At 39.9% G+C, this 20,113-nt stretch overlaps 2 protein-coding genes across 3 annotated transcripts; both read left to right on the forward strand.

Annotated features, from left to right (window-relative positions):
* Positions 1-1,231: 1,231 nt before the first annotated feature.
* Positions 1,232-5,867, forward strand: LOC142954976 (H-2 class II histocompatibility antigen, A-U alpha chain-like). Its single transcript, XM_076096355.1, has 4 exons — positions 1,232-1,390; positions 2,117-2,389; positions 2,508-2,789; positions 4,692-5,867. Exons 1-4 carry the CDS (start codon positions 1,330-1,332, stop codon positions 4,808-4,810), a joined length of 735 nt encoding a protein of 244 aa, XP_075952470.1. The 5' UTR covers positions 1,232-1,329; the 3' UTR covers positions 4,811-5,867.
* A 481-nt stretch (positions 5,868-6,348) lies between these two features.
* On the forward strand, positions 6,349-20,034 carry LOC142954975 (cyclin-D1-binding protein 1 homolog). 2 transcript variants are annotated; one of them, XM_076096354.1, is made up of 12 exons: positions 6,368-6,507; positions 7,340-7,397; positions 7,965-8,024; positions 8,191-8,270; positions 8,659-8,740; positions 9,528-9,624; positions 10,086-10,159; positions 12,143-12,219; positions 12,530-12,780; positions 13,136-13,196; positions 15,815-15,861; positions 16,843-20,034. In XM_076096354.1, the coding sequence occupies exons 2-12, from the start codon at positions 7,352-7,354 to the stop codon at positions 16,949-16,951; spliced, it is 984 nt and encodes a 327-aa protein (XP_075952469.1). In that variant the 5' UTR covers positions 6,368-6,507; positions 7,340-7,351; the 3' UTR covers positions 16,952-20,034. The 2 variants fall into 2 exon arrangements, with proteins under 2 accessions (XP_075952468.1, XP_075952469.1); XM_076096353.1 differs by lacking the exon at positions 7,340-7,397 and having other exon boundaries at positions 6,349-6,507.
* The last annotated feature ends 79 nt before the right edge of the window (positions 20,035-20,113 follow it).

Consider the following 20,113-nt stretch of genomic DNA (forward strand, 5'->3'; position numbering starts at 1 on the left):
CTCCCGTAGGACATTTTTTGAATTTGCATCATAAGGATGTTGACAGAAGCAACAAAAACATTTCTCGAGGCAGATAATATGGCCGACATCCTAACGCCAACTACGGTCCGCCCGCCAATTCAATATTACCTTTCAATATAATATGCCATATTACTTTCTATTACTTTATCAATATCATTGCCAATACTACTTAGTATTCAATATTATGCACAATATTATTTTTTTTAATTTAAGTTTACTTTTTGTTCTAAATGTATCCTACTTTATTCTACCAGGCACTAATGTTAGAACAACTTCTTACACACTTTATATTTTTTACACCAGTGTTTATTCCTAAATTTTGTAATTTTGTAAAAATGTTATTTTATCGAATCTCTGACACAAAAACTTCCTTCAGAATGAATAAAGTTATATCTTATTTTATCGAATCTCGTCGTTCTGCTATCAATCCCAAAATCCAATGTGTTATAATTTATAGAAACTAAACTATTTGAAAGTTGTCCAAGTGCAAAAAAAAGCAGGCAATTTATTGTCGAAGACGACAACCTACAACTTCAAATATGAACTGCTGATCAACAGAGCAACTCAATGCAAATCATCCCACTTCTCTCTTCTTCTTTCTCAAACACACACACACACACACACACACACACACACACACACACACACACTTCCTGTTGACGTAACTCGCCCGTGTCTCTCTACACATCACATCTCTGCATCCAACTGATGCTTTGATGACTTTGACCGTCATCAGCCCAGTGTGAGCGTCTACATCAGTGTCCAGTGAAAGACATCTGACATGGGGCAGAAACTACAAGTGCACGTTGCCCCCTGATGGTCTTTAGAGGTACTGCACAAACATTTTCAACCTAAAAACCAACATCATTCTTTACTAAGATAAATCAGGCAACTTCTACATTTGTTACAAGAAATACACTCCCAATGCTGACCTTTTCATCTCCACTGAGAAGCTGTGTTGATTTAAGGAGTTGTTTTTTAGTAAGTCAATTAAATGTCCACAAGCATTTCTGTAAGAGGTTGATTTATATTTTAAGTATTTTATTTGTACTCAAGTACAGTTTAAATGTTTTCTTAAAAATGAATTTATTATTTCTGCTAAAAGCTGCTTCTACCAATCGCATTTACTTCTGCTTCTTACTTGTTTTTTCCCCCTCTTAAGACAACTTCCTGGTTAAGTCTCCGGCTACAAACATTCTACCCAGCAACATCGGTGTAATCGTATCTGACTGGCTGGTTGAAGCTCAACTGTTTGAGGTTCCTCTTTCAGACGTTTTTGTTCTCTGAGTCAAAGGGTTTGGATTGGAGATGACTCTGCCTGTGATCCTACTGATCGTATTCACTGGAGCTGTTTGTACTTCTGCAGCAAGTAAGACATGACCTGAGTCCATTTGGCTTTTTGTGAGTAACTCAACAAATGTAAAGTAAAGGTATGAAGGGAAGGGGTGTAGTCTACATTTTCTTTAGGAAGCAGGAGAAGCTTTTCTTTAAGTCTGACTCACGTCGGATTTATATTTTTATGTCAGTCACCTCTTGTGAGATGAATTGTAAAAATAAAATTGTTGGCTTTTGTGTGTTCCACGGATCTTAAAGATGCATATTTCCACATGCTTGCATTGTTGTTGTAGAGTTTTACCTCTCTGTGCCTGAAACAGTTCTTGTAGACATATTCCACTTTAGACCTCAGACACAGCTTCTTTCACCGGCCAAAAAGGTCGGGAACCATTGACCAGCTGTCTTTATACTTTCTGGTACAGGAATAAGTGGATTTCATATGAATTGATTTCGTGGGGTATCAAGACATTACAACGCATTCATTTCCATATAGCTTTAGCTACAAACTCTGTATGAGATCAGCCTGTGAAAACCTGCATATTATGGTGCATAGCATGCATGAACGTGCAGTAAACTTAAGGGTCCCCGTTTGACACAAGATTGATATCAATGTTGAGGTATATCTCAACAAGAAAGCAAATAAGGGTATTTCAGAAACCGCTGAACTATGCCTTCCACTATAAGTTGGATTTCATGTATCATTGGTTTCAATCAATCTTAGTACAATATGAGTCTTTAAACTGCTTCCATCTTGTTTCAGCTCCTGCTTTTTCAGCGCCCTCCCATGACTTCCACTACATCTATGGATGCTATGAATCCGGCGAGGTGCGGGTGGACGTCCTCATTGACGGGGACGTGGTCGCATATGCTGATTTCAGCAAGAAAGAAGTGGTGTTTTTGATACCTCGGCTGCCACAGTCTGTCAAAGACTTAAAGAAAAGGGCTTATGAAGTTGCCGAATCTAGCATTACTCACTGTCGGAGTGTTTTGGGCAAAGCGGAAAAGGTTTCTCCTGGTGTAACCATACCGCAAGGTATCGAGTTTATCCAACCATTTTTCAGACTAATGGAACAACATTTTAAATATCCCTTAAAAAAAGGCTCTCAGTCACTTGTCTATATTCTTTTCTGATGTATTTACTCATTGATCAGAGGCTCCAGACATCTCCATCTACAGCCGGCACGAGGGCCACAACGGTGTGGTGAACACGCTCTTCTGTTTGGCCGATCACTTCTACCCCCCCTCCATCAACTTCACGTGGACAAAGAACGGGGCGAAGGTCACAGACGGGGTATCGAACCTGTATTACAGCCACAACAGTGACGGGACGTTCCACAGAATTTCAACACTGAGTTTCACCCCTCGGGAGGGAGACGTTTACTCCTGTTCGGTGAAGCATCAAGCCTCACATCGGTCCCTCGCCAGCAGCTGGGGTAAGACAAAGGGCTGTTATAAGTATTATTATAAAGACAAGATGCTGTTCAAATCCAAAATATCTCTCTTTGAGACATTTTAGGAGGTTCAAGATGAATATCGGGCTGTGAGAACTACCCATCATGCACCTGTTATCTGCACCTGCAGCACCAGAACTGAATGATGTTTTGAGTCATCCCTGTCTCCTAGAAATTAGGTTCCCTTATAACGAAGTTGCTTTGTGAAATATGTTTCAAGGGAAATGTGTTTTGTCGTGGATTACGTTTGCGTTTGACGAATCGCAAATAAGTTTCAAATGAGAAGATAGAAGGTAGGGGTGGAGATCAAGATGGTGGATGGGTTGAAAAACACAGGTCTTAAGCCAAGGAGACCACTGTTGTGTCCCATGTAGACCATGTAGACTAAACATAAACAAGTAGTTTTGTTGAATAACATAACTAAGTGCTTTTGTTGTATTTTTGTTTTCAACTTCGTAGTAATTTTAAGCTAAACCACGATGTTTGACTAAACCTAACAACATTTTTGTTTCATTTTATACCGTTAACCACGTGTTTCAAACTGTTTCAAACTGCTCTGTGTATCAGTGGGGGCGGAGCTTAAGCTCTGCTGACTCATTCATTTCAGCCTTTACAGACTGCGGCTTATTGACTGCAGTTCACTGTTGCTGCTAGATGTTGGATATACGTTACAGCTAAACTCTTCTTCACTTCCCTGGAGTCAACGAGCAGTCTTGGACTTGTCTCGGTCTCGATCAGACAACAAGCCAATGCTGAAGTGCCTAAAACTTGAATTCTCTCTAATGGCCATCAGGGGGCGACTCCTCTGGTTGCAAAAAGAAGTCAGATTGTATAGAAGTCTATGACTCTATTTGTCTCTTGATTTATTACCTCAGTAAACATTGTAAACATGAGTTTATGGTCTCAATCTCTAGTTTCAAGCCTTCTTCAATACAGCATGATGTTCATTTATGGACCATTTAGAGTCAAATGGACCATAAAACAGGGCATGCTTTAGGGCGGGGCTACGTTGTGATTGACAGGTTGCTACCTCTACCAGTATACGGTGTCACTCTTCCCCAGTCCAATTATGGTAACTTCCATGCAGTAGTTGCAAGATGGAGACGACCAAAATCCAAGAAAGCATCAGCCAAAATGTCAAACTCGAGGCTTGAAAACCGCTGTCTATAAACCAGTTATGTCCATTTCTTACATACAGTCTATGGCAGAGGTCTTCAACAGGGGGTCCGCGGAAGTACTGCAGGGGGTCTGCGAAATTTTTGGTTGACTAGACAATTTTTTTTCTCTAAACATGAATCTGTCCATTATTTTAATAGTTCAGTATTGTCTGCAAGATAACAGGTATCTTTATGCATGGCAGTGGCACTAATAGGCCATCACTCATTTTTTGTTTCCACATTTATGTTTAAAATGAAAACGTCTATTTGAATAGCTTATATGCATGATTATCATGCAATGAACAGACAATGTTGATATTGGTATCAGTTGACAAGGTATGTTTATGAATGGCAGTAGTACGGCCTCCCTACTCACTGTACCTTGCACATGTTTAAAATAAAAACATGAATATATGAACCTGTGTATTATTTGAATAGCTTAGTGTTGAATGCACAATAAAGAGGTATACATGGCACTAGGCCCATTTAATATAAAACACATTTTTATACAATATATATAGTCGGGGGTCCCTGCTCCATCTCTCTATGAGTTTGGGGGTCCTTGGCCTGAAAAACATTGAAGACCCCTGGTCTATGGTCTCGATACACTCGGGTCTTGGTCAGGACTTGGTCCCGGTGTAGGTGGTCTTGGCTGCAACACTGGCTGCAGGTTTAAACAGTTCCCATACATGTTGTGCCTTAAAAAATGTGTTTGTTCCATCCACAGAGCTGAAGGAGAGTCCGAGCCGAGTGAGTCCAGCAGCTGGATTCTTCGGTGCGAGTCTCGTTTTGTGCCTGATCGGAATCGGGACCGGAGCCTATTTCTTCACCAAGCAGCCAGATTAATGCCTTCACATTAGGGGTTTTTACTGAGAGCAGCTCGATCAGCATTCAGCTAAGCACTTGTGTGTTTTATATATAACGCTTCTCTTTGATTTGTTTGTTTGCATTCTTAAACACAGACAGTTTTTTATTGTTATTTCAGCAGGTTTGTTAAAAATCTCAGCCTCCTCTCCTCAACGAGGGTGGTTTTCTATGTATGTTAAAGAGCTTCTAACTGGTTCTGAACCTGTCTCAGTTTAATCCTGATCCTCTATATGACCTACATAAGAAAACCATTGAGACCATCAGTGAGAAGATGGTCTATTTCCACATAGTTATTCTTAACGCTTGTCATCGGTGCCACCGTGTTAGATTCTGCGCAAAATCAGATGAAATCCTGCAGGTTCACCAGAAACTACTTCAGCTCAGACTTTAGCGGGGCCTCCAGCAGAGACCGGTCCACCGTGGACAGACCCAGATCCTCCAGCAGAGGCCGGTCCACCGTGGACAGACCCAGATCCTCCAGCAGAGGCCGGTCCACCGTGGACAGACTCAGATCCGGCTTCGCTACCGCCTTCAACCTGCAGTCGGATGCTCCGGCGGGAGGAAGAGAGCTCAGCTCCCGGCAGCAGAGCTTCACCTTGCTGCTCCTCCGGTCCCCGCTGGGAGCCAACACCGACACCACGCTGCTGGAGACCCAGGCCCTATTGCCGGATCTGCTGGAGGTAGTGAGGCCCGGGAGAACCAAAACCAGGACTACGCTTAGCAGACTGTCAGACCCTGCTACAGTAAAATTATAGGTTTTCTAAAGGGACCAGTTTTGTCCACAGGGGCCGCCAAAATCTACACAAAGGGAAAGTTCCTGTTAACTTTGAAATAATTTAAACCACAAAAACACTTGACCAAAATGTTTTAATTAAGTACATTGCACATATTACTTGTGTACAAACTACTGGACGTATAATCAGTGATTCACAGATGTGTATTTACTTTGCAACTTGTTGTATATTCTCTTTTCTTCACATGAATGACATCTCATTTATATTGTTTGGTGTTTAATAAAGAGATAATTATTGGATAATGTGCAACATTATATGTTTATGTAAGATGGAAGGATGATAATATACATACAGTCGGATAATATGGGCAACCCTTTACAGCTCAGTCAATTATCACAATCGATCAACTTGTGCTTTACGTTAAAATAAAGCAGACCTAGCATAACAAATACAGGGCTACTATTCACCAATACTTTATTGGTGATTAAACAAGAATCCTAAATCATAATCAGTTCTAACTCCCCTATCCTGCCAGCCCGGTTGATCCTGAATGTCTTTGGAAGGTGGGGGGGAACCGGAGCAGCCAACGGTATATATATATGTATATATATATGTATATATATATACATATATATATCTTAAATAAGATAAGCCCACAATCAATTATTTAATTATTTCAAGCACAGTAATTGATTCGGTCTCCACTTGTAATACTCTGTATTCACCACCAGGTGTCACTAAAACCCTTTACTGCAGTGTCGGTCCTTCCTTTATAATTGTCCCCGGCTCAACTTCCGGTTCTTCTGTAGTTCCACAACACGCATGTATCAAGCTGTTCAACTAACGTTGGTGTCATGAGTGCTGATAATTGTGGTGAAAACGTGTCTCTGCCTTTACGAAATCTCCTGAACTCCATCCAGTGTATCAGAGACCGAGTCAGAGGTATTTATGACGCATTAGGTGTGACGCCTTTAACCGAGATAACGTTGATATGTGTGCATGCTAGCGTGTGTCAAGCTCACGCTGAAAGTGCCAACTGTCGCTTTTTAACTGGCGTTAAACTACATTAGTTCAGCGGTTAACGTTGTTATTTTAAATGCACACTGGGTCCGGTTTGTCTGCTATGATTGTATTGTTTTGTTTTAATGAGTTGTATGCTTCAGTGTTGCCTTCCTGTTTGTTTTGCTGAACCAAATCTGAAGTCTCTGGAGCAGCTTCACGTAAACATTAAACCTCTCCAACTAAACCTGGCAACCGTTATTCAATCAATACTATTTAAATAGCTCCTTTTATGAAGGTTTTAATGTTCAGTTTTTCTAGATATTGTTTCAGGGACGTTTGGGATTTTAATTCATCGTCATTTTGGAGGCTGTGCTGTTAGTTTTTGGTGCTATTATTATTATTATTATTAAGTGTTTTTATATGCAGTCATTCCTCAGTGATTTAACTGGGATGGATAAAACCACCTGTTTTATTAAATACAGTTTAACAGCACAAACTAGTCTCAAACTTACTATAAAGTTGAATCAACACCTCTAAATATAGTTTGTGTTGAACTGTTTCTTTTAATTAGCTACTGAGTGTGTTTGACTGGATAAAATATGTACAGTACATGTGATTCATTTGTGAGGTTAATATATGTGTATATACACACACATACACATATAATAATAATATGTATTATAATCCAGTATGTTTTCTGGATAAAACATTTGACACACTGTTTATGGATAAAATAAGCAGGTGGTATGTCTGTTTTTGTTTATTTTTTAAGTGACGTAAACAAATGATGACACTGAAGTGCACCTCCACCAAGAAATATCATATAACTGGTACGATATGAGCAATGTGGCGATATATCTGACTATATACAAATTGGATGCAAAAGAACACAAAATGGACAAAAGCGTGCAATCATCATAATTATTACATATTTATTCAGAAACAGACAACAAAGGAAAACAGCCTACAAAAGACAAAGATGTTGGAGATTAATGTTCAATATTGCCAAACTGCCATAAACTATAAACGACGTACATGTTTCAAGTCTTTAGCACCGGAGCAGCCTGTAGGACTGCAACTAATGACTTGTTTTCATTAGTAATTAACGCTGATCTGTTTATTTTTTAACTATCGTCTATAAAATGTCAGAAAAAGTGACACGTGCGAATCAAAAGTTCCAGTTTTAATCGTCATAACTTAAGTATAAAAATACAAATTTGGAGACATTGCCTTTAAAAATGATAGAAGTTAATTTGTTCTTATTTTTCATACGTTTTAGACATTAACTTACTAAATCAGTGACCGAACAAGTCTTCTGTTTTTTACTCTGCATTTTAATGTTATTATTCCTGGAAGAGGGAACACGCGTCTAACCGAACGCTCATTTTCCGCCACAGATGGCGAATCCAACGAGTCAGACGGAGCGTTCAACCTCACCAACTTCTGGGACTCTCTGAGTTGAGTATAGTTCCTCATGATCGTCTTCTTCCTACTGGTGCCGATCTGCTTCTATGAAGGAACAGCAACGTGTCCCCCTAGATTCAGCACCACCCATCATCATCCTCATCATCCTCCTCTTCATTAAGTGGGTCCCTTTAATGTGACTGTCTCTTCTGTCCTCAGACCAGGCGGTGAAGGCCGTGTCCCATGAAGCCACTAAACTCAGCCTGGCCTTCTCCAAACCCCCGCTGCCTTCACAACAGGTCGGATTATTAGTGGCATCATCAGAGTTTATTTTGTACCAGTTATGATCCACAATAAGACACCTTTGTAAAAGCACCATGGTTAGAGCTGTGGAGGAGCGTGACAAACAACATAAGGACCCTCAAAGAGTTGATAAATATGGAGCCTGCTGGCCAATCACTGAGCCCAATCACTGCAGAACCTTTTTCATTTTTTCATTCTACAAAATTGAGCCCCAAAAATATTGATACGGTTCAAATCTACAATATATGACAGAAAATATAACCAGGTTAACGGTAAGGATCGTAGATATTTATGAGTTTGTAAGAAGTTGTTAAAGAAAGTATACTCACACAAACTTTCTGTTGAAATTCACAACATATTTATGTGTTTTCTTCGTCTCTGCAGGACGTAGAGAAGTTATCAGAGTCCACCCTGAAGAGTGTCCTGAGTCTGTCCACAGTGTATTACTGGCTACCTAAGAGCCAAGGTGAGGCCCCCACAACAGTCCAGGAACAGAGATGCACCGACCGAAACCAGGCGGCTTTCAGCCTGTTGACCCGCCGATCACTTTCATATCTTTATTTCATATATTTTATATAAAAAGAAAGGTAATCTGGAGCCTTGCTCTCAATTTTTGCCAATTTAAAGGAATTGTGATATCGTCAGGCTTTATGAATTAATTTATTATCAAATTGCAGAGTCAAACAGGATGATGTCAACGTAATTGTAAAGTGTAATTTATATTTGGCTTTCAGACTCAAAGTTGCTGAAAAGTATTGAAATAGACGCTCCGCTAGAGAGAAACGTAGGTTTGAATAACAGCAGACTGTTGTCACGTGACTCCCACGACCGGTCTGGACCGCTCGTACGTTGTGTTCTTACCTAAGAGAGGATTTAAAGGGACAGTGTTTAGGATTTAGTGGCATCTAGTGGTGGAGTTGAAGGTCTTATTCCAAGCTAATGAAAACCTGATTCCTAGTTTCAGGTGATGACACAATAATGAAGACATAGTTGTGAGTATTATATTCCATCTCTGCTAATAAATCCCCTAAAATGCTACAGTGTTCATTAAAAATACGATTAAAGTGGTGAATTCAGCTAATTCTCCTAAATCCCTCGAACAAGCAACTTAAGAATGTTGGTACGAGTTGTTCCAGTTTACACATTCAGTGAAATGTGGTTGGATGGATAGTTGGTATCAATAACTAGTAGAAGATGAAATGAATGGAAGTCAATGGCAGCAGCGTGACTTGTCGTCCCTCTCGGTGTCTCAGGTGTCAGTCTGCGTCGACACGTCAGAGACGCCACAGTCGAGGTTCTGGAGGGCGTCGCACAGCTGGTGGAGGTCATCCTGAGCTCACCGCTCCAGAGGTACACACACACACACACACACACACACACACACACTCTTCACTATCGTTATACTTATACTATAGAAAGTATTCGCCCCCTTAACTTATGCAAACATGTTTTTTGTTTGTTGTAAAGATCTGTTCACTTTGACGCTGAAAGATAATTTTCTGTTCATTAATGTCAAAACAGTGTCGCATTAAATCTACTTTGATTCAGATTTTGAACAATAATAAAACTTAGATGGAATAGATTGAATCAAATACAATAATAATGATTAAATATTAATTAAATCTTTTTTATAGGAACATGTTGTCCAGGAGTCTTTATGTTCACTGTATTGTGAGGTATCTCTCTCTCTCTCTCTCTCTCTCTCTCTCTCTCTCTCTCTCTCTCTCTCTCTCTCTCTTTTATTTTAATCTGACCTCCCCTCTTCTTCCTCCTCTTCTACCTCATCCTCTTCTTCCTCTGCTCCCCTCCAGTCTGTCCCAGGACCAGTTGACATCAACAGGAGGTGTGTGGTCAGCCTGCGACCACTTTGCCCGGTTGCCACGAGGTCAGTAGACTTTCTGTAGACACAGATTTGGATTTGATGAGTGGATTAGTTACTGGAGTCAGATACAATAACACACAAGTTAAAGTAGCAGTAGAGGTAGTAGAGTAAGGAGCTTCAGCAGTGGTGTTACTGGCAGCCTGCAGGTGGTGATGTTGAACTGAAAGTCTCATTATACATTTCTGTGTACAACATGAAGTGTAAAGTACAGTAATATATAGTTTCTTTACACTTTATTTTATTCAAACAAGTAGCAGTCAGATCATCCTCATTTAGTAAAGAGACTGTGTGTGAATGGGAGAGTTTACATTAGGCTATGTATATACATATATATATATATATATATATATATATATATATATATATGTATATACATATACATATATATATATATATGTATATATATATATATATATATATGTATATACATATACATATATATATATATATGTATATACATATATATATAGTATATGCGTAGACTCACGTACTCGCCGATTCCCGGTCCAACATGTTAGGCTATAATGGAGGCGTTTCTGATTGTGGTGTCAGAATAACTCTAATACAGGAAGTTGTTTAGTTATGTCAGGCTTTATAAACAAGTAAACTGACTTTAAAATCAGTTCTACAGTTGTAGTCGGGTTCATTCGGTTCTTCTTCACACTGACTTGTTACAAACGAACGAAGACGAGTAAATATGAAGCCAGACAGGCAACTCCTTGATGTCTATAATTATGCATTTTGATGAACACCTAATTAAAAGCATTATGTGGTACTAGACTGCGAATCAACCGCATGTGATGATTGACAACTAACCGGCAGAAACAAACAGGAGGCGTCCTGTACGGACATGATTCACGGCGTTTTATTGTGAAATCGCTGTCACTTATTGACTAAATCAACTTACACAGATTCATTGAGCAATTTTAACACCTGTGGACCTTTTGATCATGGATTAATTAGTAGCTTAGCTTCATGCTACAATCACACATCTGCTGTCATAAAGAAAAGGTTGATTTGTCTGCTTTCACACCACAAACCCGTCACTCTGGCTGCTGGACAAGTGGAGACGAAACATGCAGAGCTGCATGTGTGAGGAGGACCGGTTGATCCGGTTTAATGCATGAGAGTGTTTGACTCTTTCCAGAGCTGAATGTGGTCACAGTGAATCAACCCAAAATATAAGTTTTATTAGCGCTTTATAAAGGCTCGCAGAGAATCCTCAGATGTGGAAGCTTTACTGTTGTGAAGCAACATCATGTCAGACGACTGATATCAAGCAAAAATCCAAACATCAGCTTCTCAGATTTCACAGTTTTTGCTGCTTTTATCTGTTTATTTTAAATTGAGCGTCTTTGGCGTTTTGGACTGTTGTGATCAGGACTTTCCAGAAGGATGTGGAGCAGCCAGCCAGTTCCGTAATACTCCATCATATACACTGATTTTGATTATTGCATATTTTAATTTGCCTAAACGATTGTACACATGTAGTTAAATTATTGTGAAGGACAACTTGGTGTTTTGTGCGTTTGAGCCCACACAGTCTGTAAATAGCTCTTTATATTTAAAACCACGCCCTCTCCTGACTGATCAGAACTATTAAGAATCATTAGACATTATTCATTATTTATTTATTTATTTAATGATGCTGTCAGTTTATCAAGAGATTATAAAATGTAATTTAACGTTATTAAACACAATGAGTTTGCAGTTATTTCTAAGATGATTTGATACAGATGAGTCTGTATAAGTGAGAACTGTGAATATGATAATATATGATTATGTTTAAGTGTATTTTCATGTTATTTCTTTGTGTTTTGCAAGATTTTAATTATGGAAAAACCTGTGTGTGTGTGTGTGTGTGTGTGTGTGTGTGTGTGTGTGTGTGTGTGTGTGTGTGTGTGTGTGTGTGTGTGTGTGTGTGTGTGTGTGTGTGTGTGTGTGTGTGTGTGTGCGTGTGTGTGTGTGTGTGTGTGTGTGTTACAGATAATAAGGCGGCTGTGTTGATGGTTCTGTCTGATCAGATTGGAGTTGTGAAGGATGCCATAGAGGAAATAGAGCAGGTACACACACACACACACACGCACACACAGACTTGTATTAGAGAACTTAATGCCCCAATTAGCTCTGTTGTATAAGTTATTATCTCATCACGTTCTAGTGAGATCTTGATCTGCTCCTTCATTCCTCCATTGTTATTGTCAATAAATATCACCAGCCTTATGCTTTAATCCACACTGGATTTATTATTTATCAGCTGTCATAACATTCATTTTCACAATAATGCAGCTCTTACTTTATTTATGTGGATACGTATTACATCTTGACAGATTTACTGAATGTTGCCCCCCCCCCCCCCCCCCCCCCCCCCAGGCGTTGTCCGAGGACCAGGACCCGTTCAGTGACGTCCTCGACAACGACCAGGAGCCTCGAGGCAACCAGGACACCTACTGGTCAGAGAAGGACCGGCGCGTGATTGGTCCGTGCCAAGGGCTGATGAAGGCGGCGGCGGCGTGCCTGAGGAAGCTGACGCCGGCCGTCAAAGCCAACGGCGACGTCGCCACGTCTCAGAATCTCGCTCAGCTCGACGACCTGGCTGATGTCACCAAGGAAATCAGTCCTGGGTAGGAACACACACACACACACACACACACACACACACACGCACACACAAATGAGACGTTGGACGTTTTTATGGATCCATACTGATGTTCCTGCTGTTTGTGATTGGTTTCTGGTTTCAAAAAGCCAAGATGGCAAAAGATTAAAGAGAAAACATGTTGATTTAAAATATTGATGTCGACACATTTTCAGCTTCGACGTCATGGATAATGCCGACTAATTACAGCAGCCCTACATCGGACCCTCGCCAGCAATAAACTGTTTTTATTTTGTTTTCTTCATTATCAAAGTGGAATACAAATTTTGACAAAATTAAACACTCATGACAACAAATCTCTGTCTGTTGCTGTCTTTTAGTCTTGATGATCTGGCTCTGTGCCTCTACCCACCAATGGACTACAGCGGAGTGGAGAACAACGTAAGACACACCCTCGCACACACACACACACACACACACACACACACACACACACAGAAAAAGTTGCATGGGATGGTCTGATGAGCCCCTTTATGAAGCAAATCACTACAAATCACCTGCGGTCTCATTGATAACCGTTGCATACGCACTAAACGGGGTCTGAAAGAAATCTTCACCACCTGCACATAACGATTGTGTAAATGAGCAAAGTCTGGAAATAAAGCCAGTGACAGCTCTCCTACGATCACTGCATATCTTCATTATCAGTCTTAATCATAATGCTGTAAGAAAACATCAGAAAATAGATTGTGATATCCAGCGTGGTGGATACAATGATTGTCGCGATCATTTTGGACTCAAACAGTCTGACTGCTGTAAACATGTGAATACTACGGTGAGACTCGTGATGTGTTATGTCGCACGATAGGCAAGGTTTTATAAATCTGAATATTTTTTTGGCGTACGTGCATTTCCTCTTTGGAACGTACTCAAACATTTAGTTTGGTTCCCACGCACTGTTTTGTAAAACCGCTGAATTATTTTTAGTAATCAGTGAATATTTTCGAGATGCCTCATCTTGTTGTTGTGCATCACTCGAGGCCGCTTTAGCTTGAATGTGACGGCGTGTCGCCTGGAGCGACAGGTCTGCAGAGGAGTCCAAAGAAACTCACCTAGCTCAGACTAAGACACAGTAAAACACTGGAAGACAATCAAACGTGTGAATGTTAGACTCACAATACAAAATGCAATGAAATGTCTTTTTATTCATCAACCATGTAAATGATCAATCATTTATTAATCGTCATAATGCAATATTTAGACGATAGAGAGGGGCAGAATTACCCAAATGAACTAGGTACAGTGTTTGAGTCGCTCAATATTACTACTCCTGTTACTCATCAAACGACCAAACAAAAGTCTTAGATTTAGAAAGATTGAACGTAATGAATTTGTATTTGTTTAAAATGTAAAATAGGCTGCTATCTCCTGCAGCAGACCGGCACCTTACTAGTTGTTCTTTGATCATTTTGGCATTTCTCTTTGTTAGCTGGAACTCCTCTGTAATAAAAAACAAAACAAAAGAATTGGCAGATAAGTTTGTGCAGTTAGAAAGGGCAAAAACAGTAGATTTACCTCGCAGTACTCAGGCTGCCTCGGTCTGTTAGCTTGTGTTATTGTCTGACTTTAGGGTTTTTAAGGGGTTGGTTTGGATTCACCAAAAGTCACACAATAACACTAACTCACCAACCGACGCAGCAATAGACCAGCAACTTCTGTGTTCTGCAATGTAAAATCACTGGTTTGAAGAGAGCATGGAATGGATATAACTGCTTCTGTCCCCCGTCAGAACGGGCCGCCTGACAGCAAGGTAAAGCGGTGGAAACTGTCTAAATATAGCGCACACGTTTTTTCTGCATAGCTAGAAAATGTTTTGCTGCCGTCCTCGTCTACAGCAGTACTTTGCTTTGCCAGCGTGCTGGTACTCCTGACCGCTTCTCCAAACTGGGGACTATCCGACCGCCGTCTACTGTAGATAAAACACTGACTATAGATAAGTATCTCACACAACCCCACTTTAAAAAATACAAACTATCACTTTAAGCAAACTTCACAAACGTTTGCTGTGAGAATTTAATGCATTTCTCACGTTTGGGGGCCGGCTCTCCCTCTAAATGGCGGCGTCTTTGTCTTTTGGTTTAATTAAAGGCATTGATTTGAAAGGAATCTGCTGTGTTGTTTGCATTGTTCTTTATTATTATGGAATAAAACACATTTTCCATTTCATATGTTTTATTTCATGTTTGTAGTCCAGAGGGATAAAAAAAATTACATCAACGAAAATCAGAATCCCAACATTGAAAACCGAATACAAACCCAACGAACAAATAGTTGAATATTTGGGTTCAGCCCCAGTTGCAGCCATCACTTTTTTAAAATTATATTAAAGCTATTATTTCCCACCTGATCCAAATCATATTGTTTACTTCTGCACGGTGCTTTTTAATGTACCGGTAAATCTCAAAAAAATTACCTGCGCAAAAGTTTTCTTTTACAGGATCAATTCACCCCAAAATTAGAAAATGACGTCATCTCTTACTCTTTTCTAGTCGTACACAGAAACGCAGATCGTTTTGGTTTATTTGACGTGAATGGTATTTCATTTGTAGAACTTCTATTATTATATATCCAACAGGAGTCTCAGCTTTCAGAAACAATGTCCACAATGTTCAGGATAATCCACAAAATACACTGTCAGTGTTTTTCTACAGGGGACTATTTCTTCTGTAGAAAGTAGTTCCGGGGAAAAGCTGTTCACAGTGTTAGAATCATCCACAGCTCTCCGTGACCTTATTAAAGTCACACGGAGGCCAAAATGGTCCAACTCATGTTGAAGCAGAATCCGACGTGTGTTGCAGAAAGATGAAGTGGTGGTTGTGTGGATTCAGTGTCAAACAACATGAAGCAATTGTGCCAACTGCTAATGTAGTCACACGCCCCGACCTGTCTGGTTTCAATACAAGCCCTTGTAGGAAATGTAAATATGAAGGGATTACTTTTAGGGCAGCTGAAGGTAGGCATTAACGTTCTCTAAACATAACATATATGTATCTTTACAGGTGTCTAAATTGGCGTCATTGTTGAAGAAGGTTCTGGGGATCATCAGGTAAGATCGATTGATAATGACCATTCTCACACATCATAAAAACGTCAGACTAGGGTCGCGTAGTTCAGGGAATATTCACGGTGGAAACTTTGCAGTGGAATTAAGAGGAATTTATGGGAATAAAATCGAGATAGAGGGTTTATTTGCTCTGGTTTTATTTACCATGTCATAAGCAGATAGAAACAAACCTTTCACCGGATCATAAGCAGACATAATAGTCTCCTTATGACAGACAAGTACGTCTGCTTATGGGCTGTGGTTCAGAGGCAGAGCAGGTCGTCCTCCAGTTGGAAGGACGGCAGTTCGATCCCTGGCTCCATGTCGAAGTGTCCTTGGCCAAGACACTGAACCCCAAATTGAAGACTAGAGAGGGGCTATACAATTTATAGTCAATTTATCATTTTACCCTTTTAATACAAAAAACATCTACTATTTAGAAAAAAAACCTCCAAAATAAAAGTCTTTTCTCCAAAACAGAATGTTCCTCTCAGGCCTCCACATCCTCTCCATGACGTCCTGTGTGTGACTGAAGTGTGCAGCCCACTGCATGGTCACAATTAAATTGAATTGGCAATTTTTTAACCAAAACATGCCATAAGACCTGCTTTTGTTTTTTTATGTGTTTTATCCTCCTAAATAAGTTCACTATTAAAAGGTAGGATTTTTATATTGAAATTCCTAAACTTAACTTGAAATGGCTTCAAATCGACTCCGTCAGCCAATTCTGCTTCCAGCGATCAGTGAATTCTAAATTCCTGATGGGCGCACCTCTATCTGGAATCAGAGTGTGAGGAGCATGTGGGTGGTGTGTTTGTACATTGGCTCATCTTATCAGATCAGATTAAAAAAACAAGTTTCCTTCTGTGACTGATGGGAGCTGACGATGGTCGGCTTTTAAACTTTTTTTTTCAAATCACGGATGTCTTTATTGTCTTTATTCTTTATCTTTATCTTTTTCTCTACTTATTCCCACCTGAACAGGTCCAGTCATGTGTGTGGAGAATCACAGCTGACCTGGGTTCAGTTCTTAGATGGAGCCGTCGATCACAACCTGCAGAAAGCTAAAGACCTCATTCAGCAGGACAGCTAGTGTGTGTGTGTGTGTGTGTGTGTGTGTGTGTGTGTGTGTGTGTGTGTGTGTGTGTGTGTGTGTGTGTGTGTGTGTGTGTGTGTGTGTGTGACGTATATAAGACAAAAAGGAGAAGTTTAACATCCGTCCAATAAGTTGAAAACCTTCTTCTAAATATGGACAAAATCATTCGATTTTCATTCTAACCATATTTTTGTACGTTTGGGGAGGATGCCAAGGCATCGGTTGCGAAGAGTAACTACTTTAAAATTAATTACTACAAAGTTGCTACACGAAGTCCACCTGCAGTATCTCAAAATTAGAAAATGAAATGAAAGAGTAAATTAAATTTATGGACCAAATAACAGATACAATAACTTGAAAAAATGATGAGTAATCTATTAAAATCAAACCTCTATTTATTTACACAAACAGAAAGGAAACTCCAATAGAAACCAGGACAACATGTTCATGTTTTCTGCACTTAAAAACCTGCAGAGCTTCTTTTAAGGTGTAGGCTATATAATTTAATGTGACATCATAATGCCCACGCATAAACTGTCACCACCATCCAAGTGAGAACGCCGTTTAGTAAATGGGAACTTAATGTTGTAGGAGACGGGGCTTTTTACTGAATTGAAGTAATCAATAATGCAACTTACTGATCACACAAAAGGAACGGGTACCGTTGAAAACAATGTGACAGTGTGAAAGAGGTCGCTTTCAGTGATGACCCTACAAAGATGTATCACCTGAATCTGCAGCTCTCTTCTATTTCGAAAAAAACCCTCCAAAATAAAAGTCTTTTCTCCAAAACAGAATGTTCCTCTCAGGCCTCCACATCCTCTCCATGACGTCCTGTGTGTGACTGAAGTGTGCAGCCCACTGCATGGTCACAATTAAATTGAATTGGCAAATTTTTAACCAAAACATGCCATAAGACCTGCTTTTGTTTTTTTATGTTTTATCCTCCTAAATAAGTTCACTATTAAAAGGTAGGATTTTTTTATTGAAATTCCTAAACTTAACTTGAAATGGCTTCAAGTCGACTCCGTCAGCCAATTCTGCTTCCAGCGATCAGTGACTTCTAAATTCCTGATGGACGCACCTTTATCTGGAATCAGAGTGTGAGGAGCATGTGGGTGGTGTGTTTGTACATTGGCTCATCTTATCAGATCAGATTAAAAAAACAAGTTTCCTTCTGTGACTGATGGGAGCTGACGATGGTCGGCTTTAAACTTTTTTTTTCAAATCACGGATGTCTTTATTGTCTTTATTCTTTATCTTTATCTTTTTCTCTACTTATTCCCACCTGAACAGGTCCAGTCATGTGTGTGGAGAATCACAGCTGACCTGGGTTCAGTTCTTAGATGGAGCCGTCGATCACAACCTGCAGAAAGCTAAAGACCTCATTCAGCAGGACAGCTAGTGTGTGTGTGTGTGTGTGTGTGTGCGTGTGTGTGTGTGTGTGTGTGTGTGTGTGTGTGTGTGTGTGTGTGTGTGTGTGTGCGTGTGTGTGTGTGTGTGTGTGTGTGTGTGTGTGTGTGTGTGTGTGTGTGTGTGACGTATATAAGACAAAAAGGAGAAGTTTAACATCCGTCCAATAAGTTGAAAACCTTCTTCTAAATATGGACAAAATCATTCGATTTTCATTCTAACCATATTTTTGTACGTTTGGGGAGGATGCCAAGGCATCGGTTGCGAAGAGTAACTACTTTAAAATTAATTACTACAAAGTTGCTACACGAAGTCCACCTGCAGTATCTCAAAATTAGAAAATGAAATGAAAGAGTAAATTAAATTTATGGACCAAATAACAGATACAATAACTTGAAAAAATGATGAGTAATCTATTAAAATCAAACCTCTATTTATTTACACAAACAGAAAGGAAACTCCAATAGAAACCAGGACAACATGTTCATGTTTTCTGCACTTAAAAACCTGCAGAGCTTCTTTTAAGGTGTAGGCTATATAATTTAATGTGACATCATAATGCCCACGCATAAACTGTCACCACCATCCAAGTGAGAACGCCGTTTAGTAAATGGGAACTTAATGTTGTAGGAGACGGGGCTTTTTACTGAATTGAAGTAATCAATAATGCAACTTACTGATCACACAAAAGGAACGGGTACCGTTGAAAACAATGTGACAGTGTGAAAGAGGTCGCTTTCAGTGATGACCCTACAAAGATGTATCACCTGAATCTGCAGCTCTCTTCTATTTCGAAAAAAACCCTCCAAAATAAAAGTCTTTTCTCCAAAACAGAATGTTCCTCTCAGGCCTCCACATCCTCTCCATGACGTCCTGTGTGTGACTGAAGTGTGCAGCCCACTGCATGGTCACAATTAAATTGAATTGGCAAATTTTTAACCAAAACATGCCATAAGACCTGCTTTTGTTTTTTTATGTTTTATCCTCCTAAATAAGTTCACTATTAAAAGGTAGGATTTTTTTATTGAAATTCCTAAACTTAACTTGAAATGGCTTCAAGTCGACTCCGTCAGCCAATTCTGCTTCCAGCGATCAGTGACTTCTAAATTCCTGATGGACGCACCTTTATCTGGAATCAGAGTGTGAGGAGCATGTGGGTGGTGTGTTTGTACATTGGCTCATCTTATCAGATCAGATTAAAAAAAACAAGTTTCCTTCTGTGACTGATGGGAGCTGACGATGGTCGGCTTTAAACTTTTTTTTTCAAATCACGGATGTCTTTATTGTCTTTATTCTTTATCTTTATCTTTTTCTCTACTTATTCCCACCTGAACAGGTCCAGTCATGTGTGTGGAGAATCACAGCTGACCTGGGTTCAGTTCTTAGATGGAGCCGTCGATCACAACCTGCAGAAAGCTAAAGACCTCATTCAGCAGGACAGCTAGTGTGTGTGTGTGTGTGTGTGTGTGTGTGTGTGTGTGTGTGTGTGTGTGTGTGTGTGTGTGTGTGTGTGTGTGTGTGTGTGTGTGTGTGTGTGTGTGTGTGTGTGTGTGTGTGTGTGTGTGACGTATATGAGGTGAGGATTTCTAAAAGAGTGACTGCGTTTATAAGCACATGCATGTACAGCATATGAGAATTAAAAGGAAGGACTGCTGTCCTCACATGAACTCCTTGTGTCTCTTGTCTTCACAGTGAATCTACAGTCGACTGCTCGCTAAATGCAAACACAACCTGTTACAGTTTACC

Source organism: Anarhichas minor, unplaced genomic scaffold (genome assembly GCF_050575085.1).
Source record: "Anarhichas minor isolate MPS153535 unplaced genomic scaffold, ASM5057508v1 ptg000021l, whole genome shotgun sequence".
Taxonomy (NCBI): Eukaryota; Metazoa; Chordata; class Actinopteri; order Perciformes; family Anarhichadidae; genus Anarhichas; species Anarhichas minor.

Bases quoted from the DNA above. Each gene is read 5' to 3' on its own strand.
- LOC142954976 (XM_076096355.1), top strand. From the start codon at position 1,330: ATGACTCTGCCTGTGATCCTACTGATCGTATTCACTGGAGCTGTTTGT. The intron at 1,391-2,116 runs GTAAGACATGAC...ATCTTGTTTCAG, and splicing joins TGTTTGTACTTCTGCAGCAA to CTCCTGCTTTTTCAGCGCCC. The intron at 2,790-4,691 runs GTAAGACAAAGG...TTCCATCCACAG, and splicing joins GTCCCTCGCCAGCAGCTGGG to AGCTGAAGGAGAGTCCGAGC.
- LOC142954975 (XM_076096353.1), top strand. From the start codon at position 6,420: ATGAGTGCTGATAATTGTGGTGAAAACGTGTCTCTGCCTTTACGAAAT. The intron at 8,741-9,527 runs GTGAGGCCCCCA...TCGGTGTCTCAG, and splicing joins CTGGCTACCTAAGAGCCAAG to GTGTCAGTCTGCGTCGACAC. The intron at 12,220-12,529 runs GTACACACACAC...CCCCCCCCCCAG, and splicing joins CCATAGAGGAAATAGAGCAG to GCGTTGTCCGAGGACCAGGA.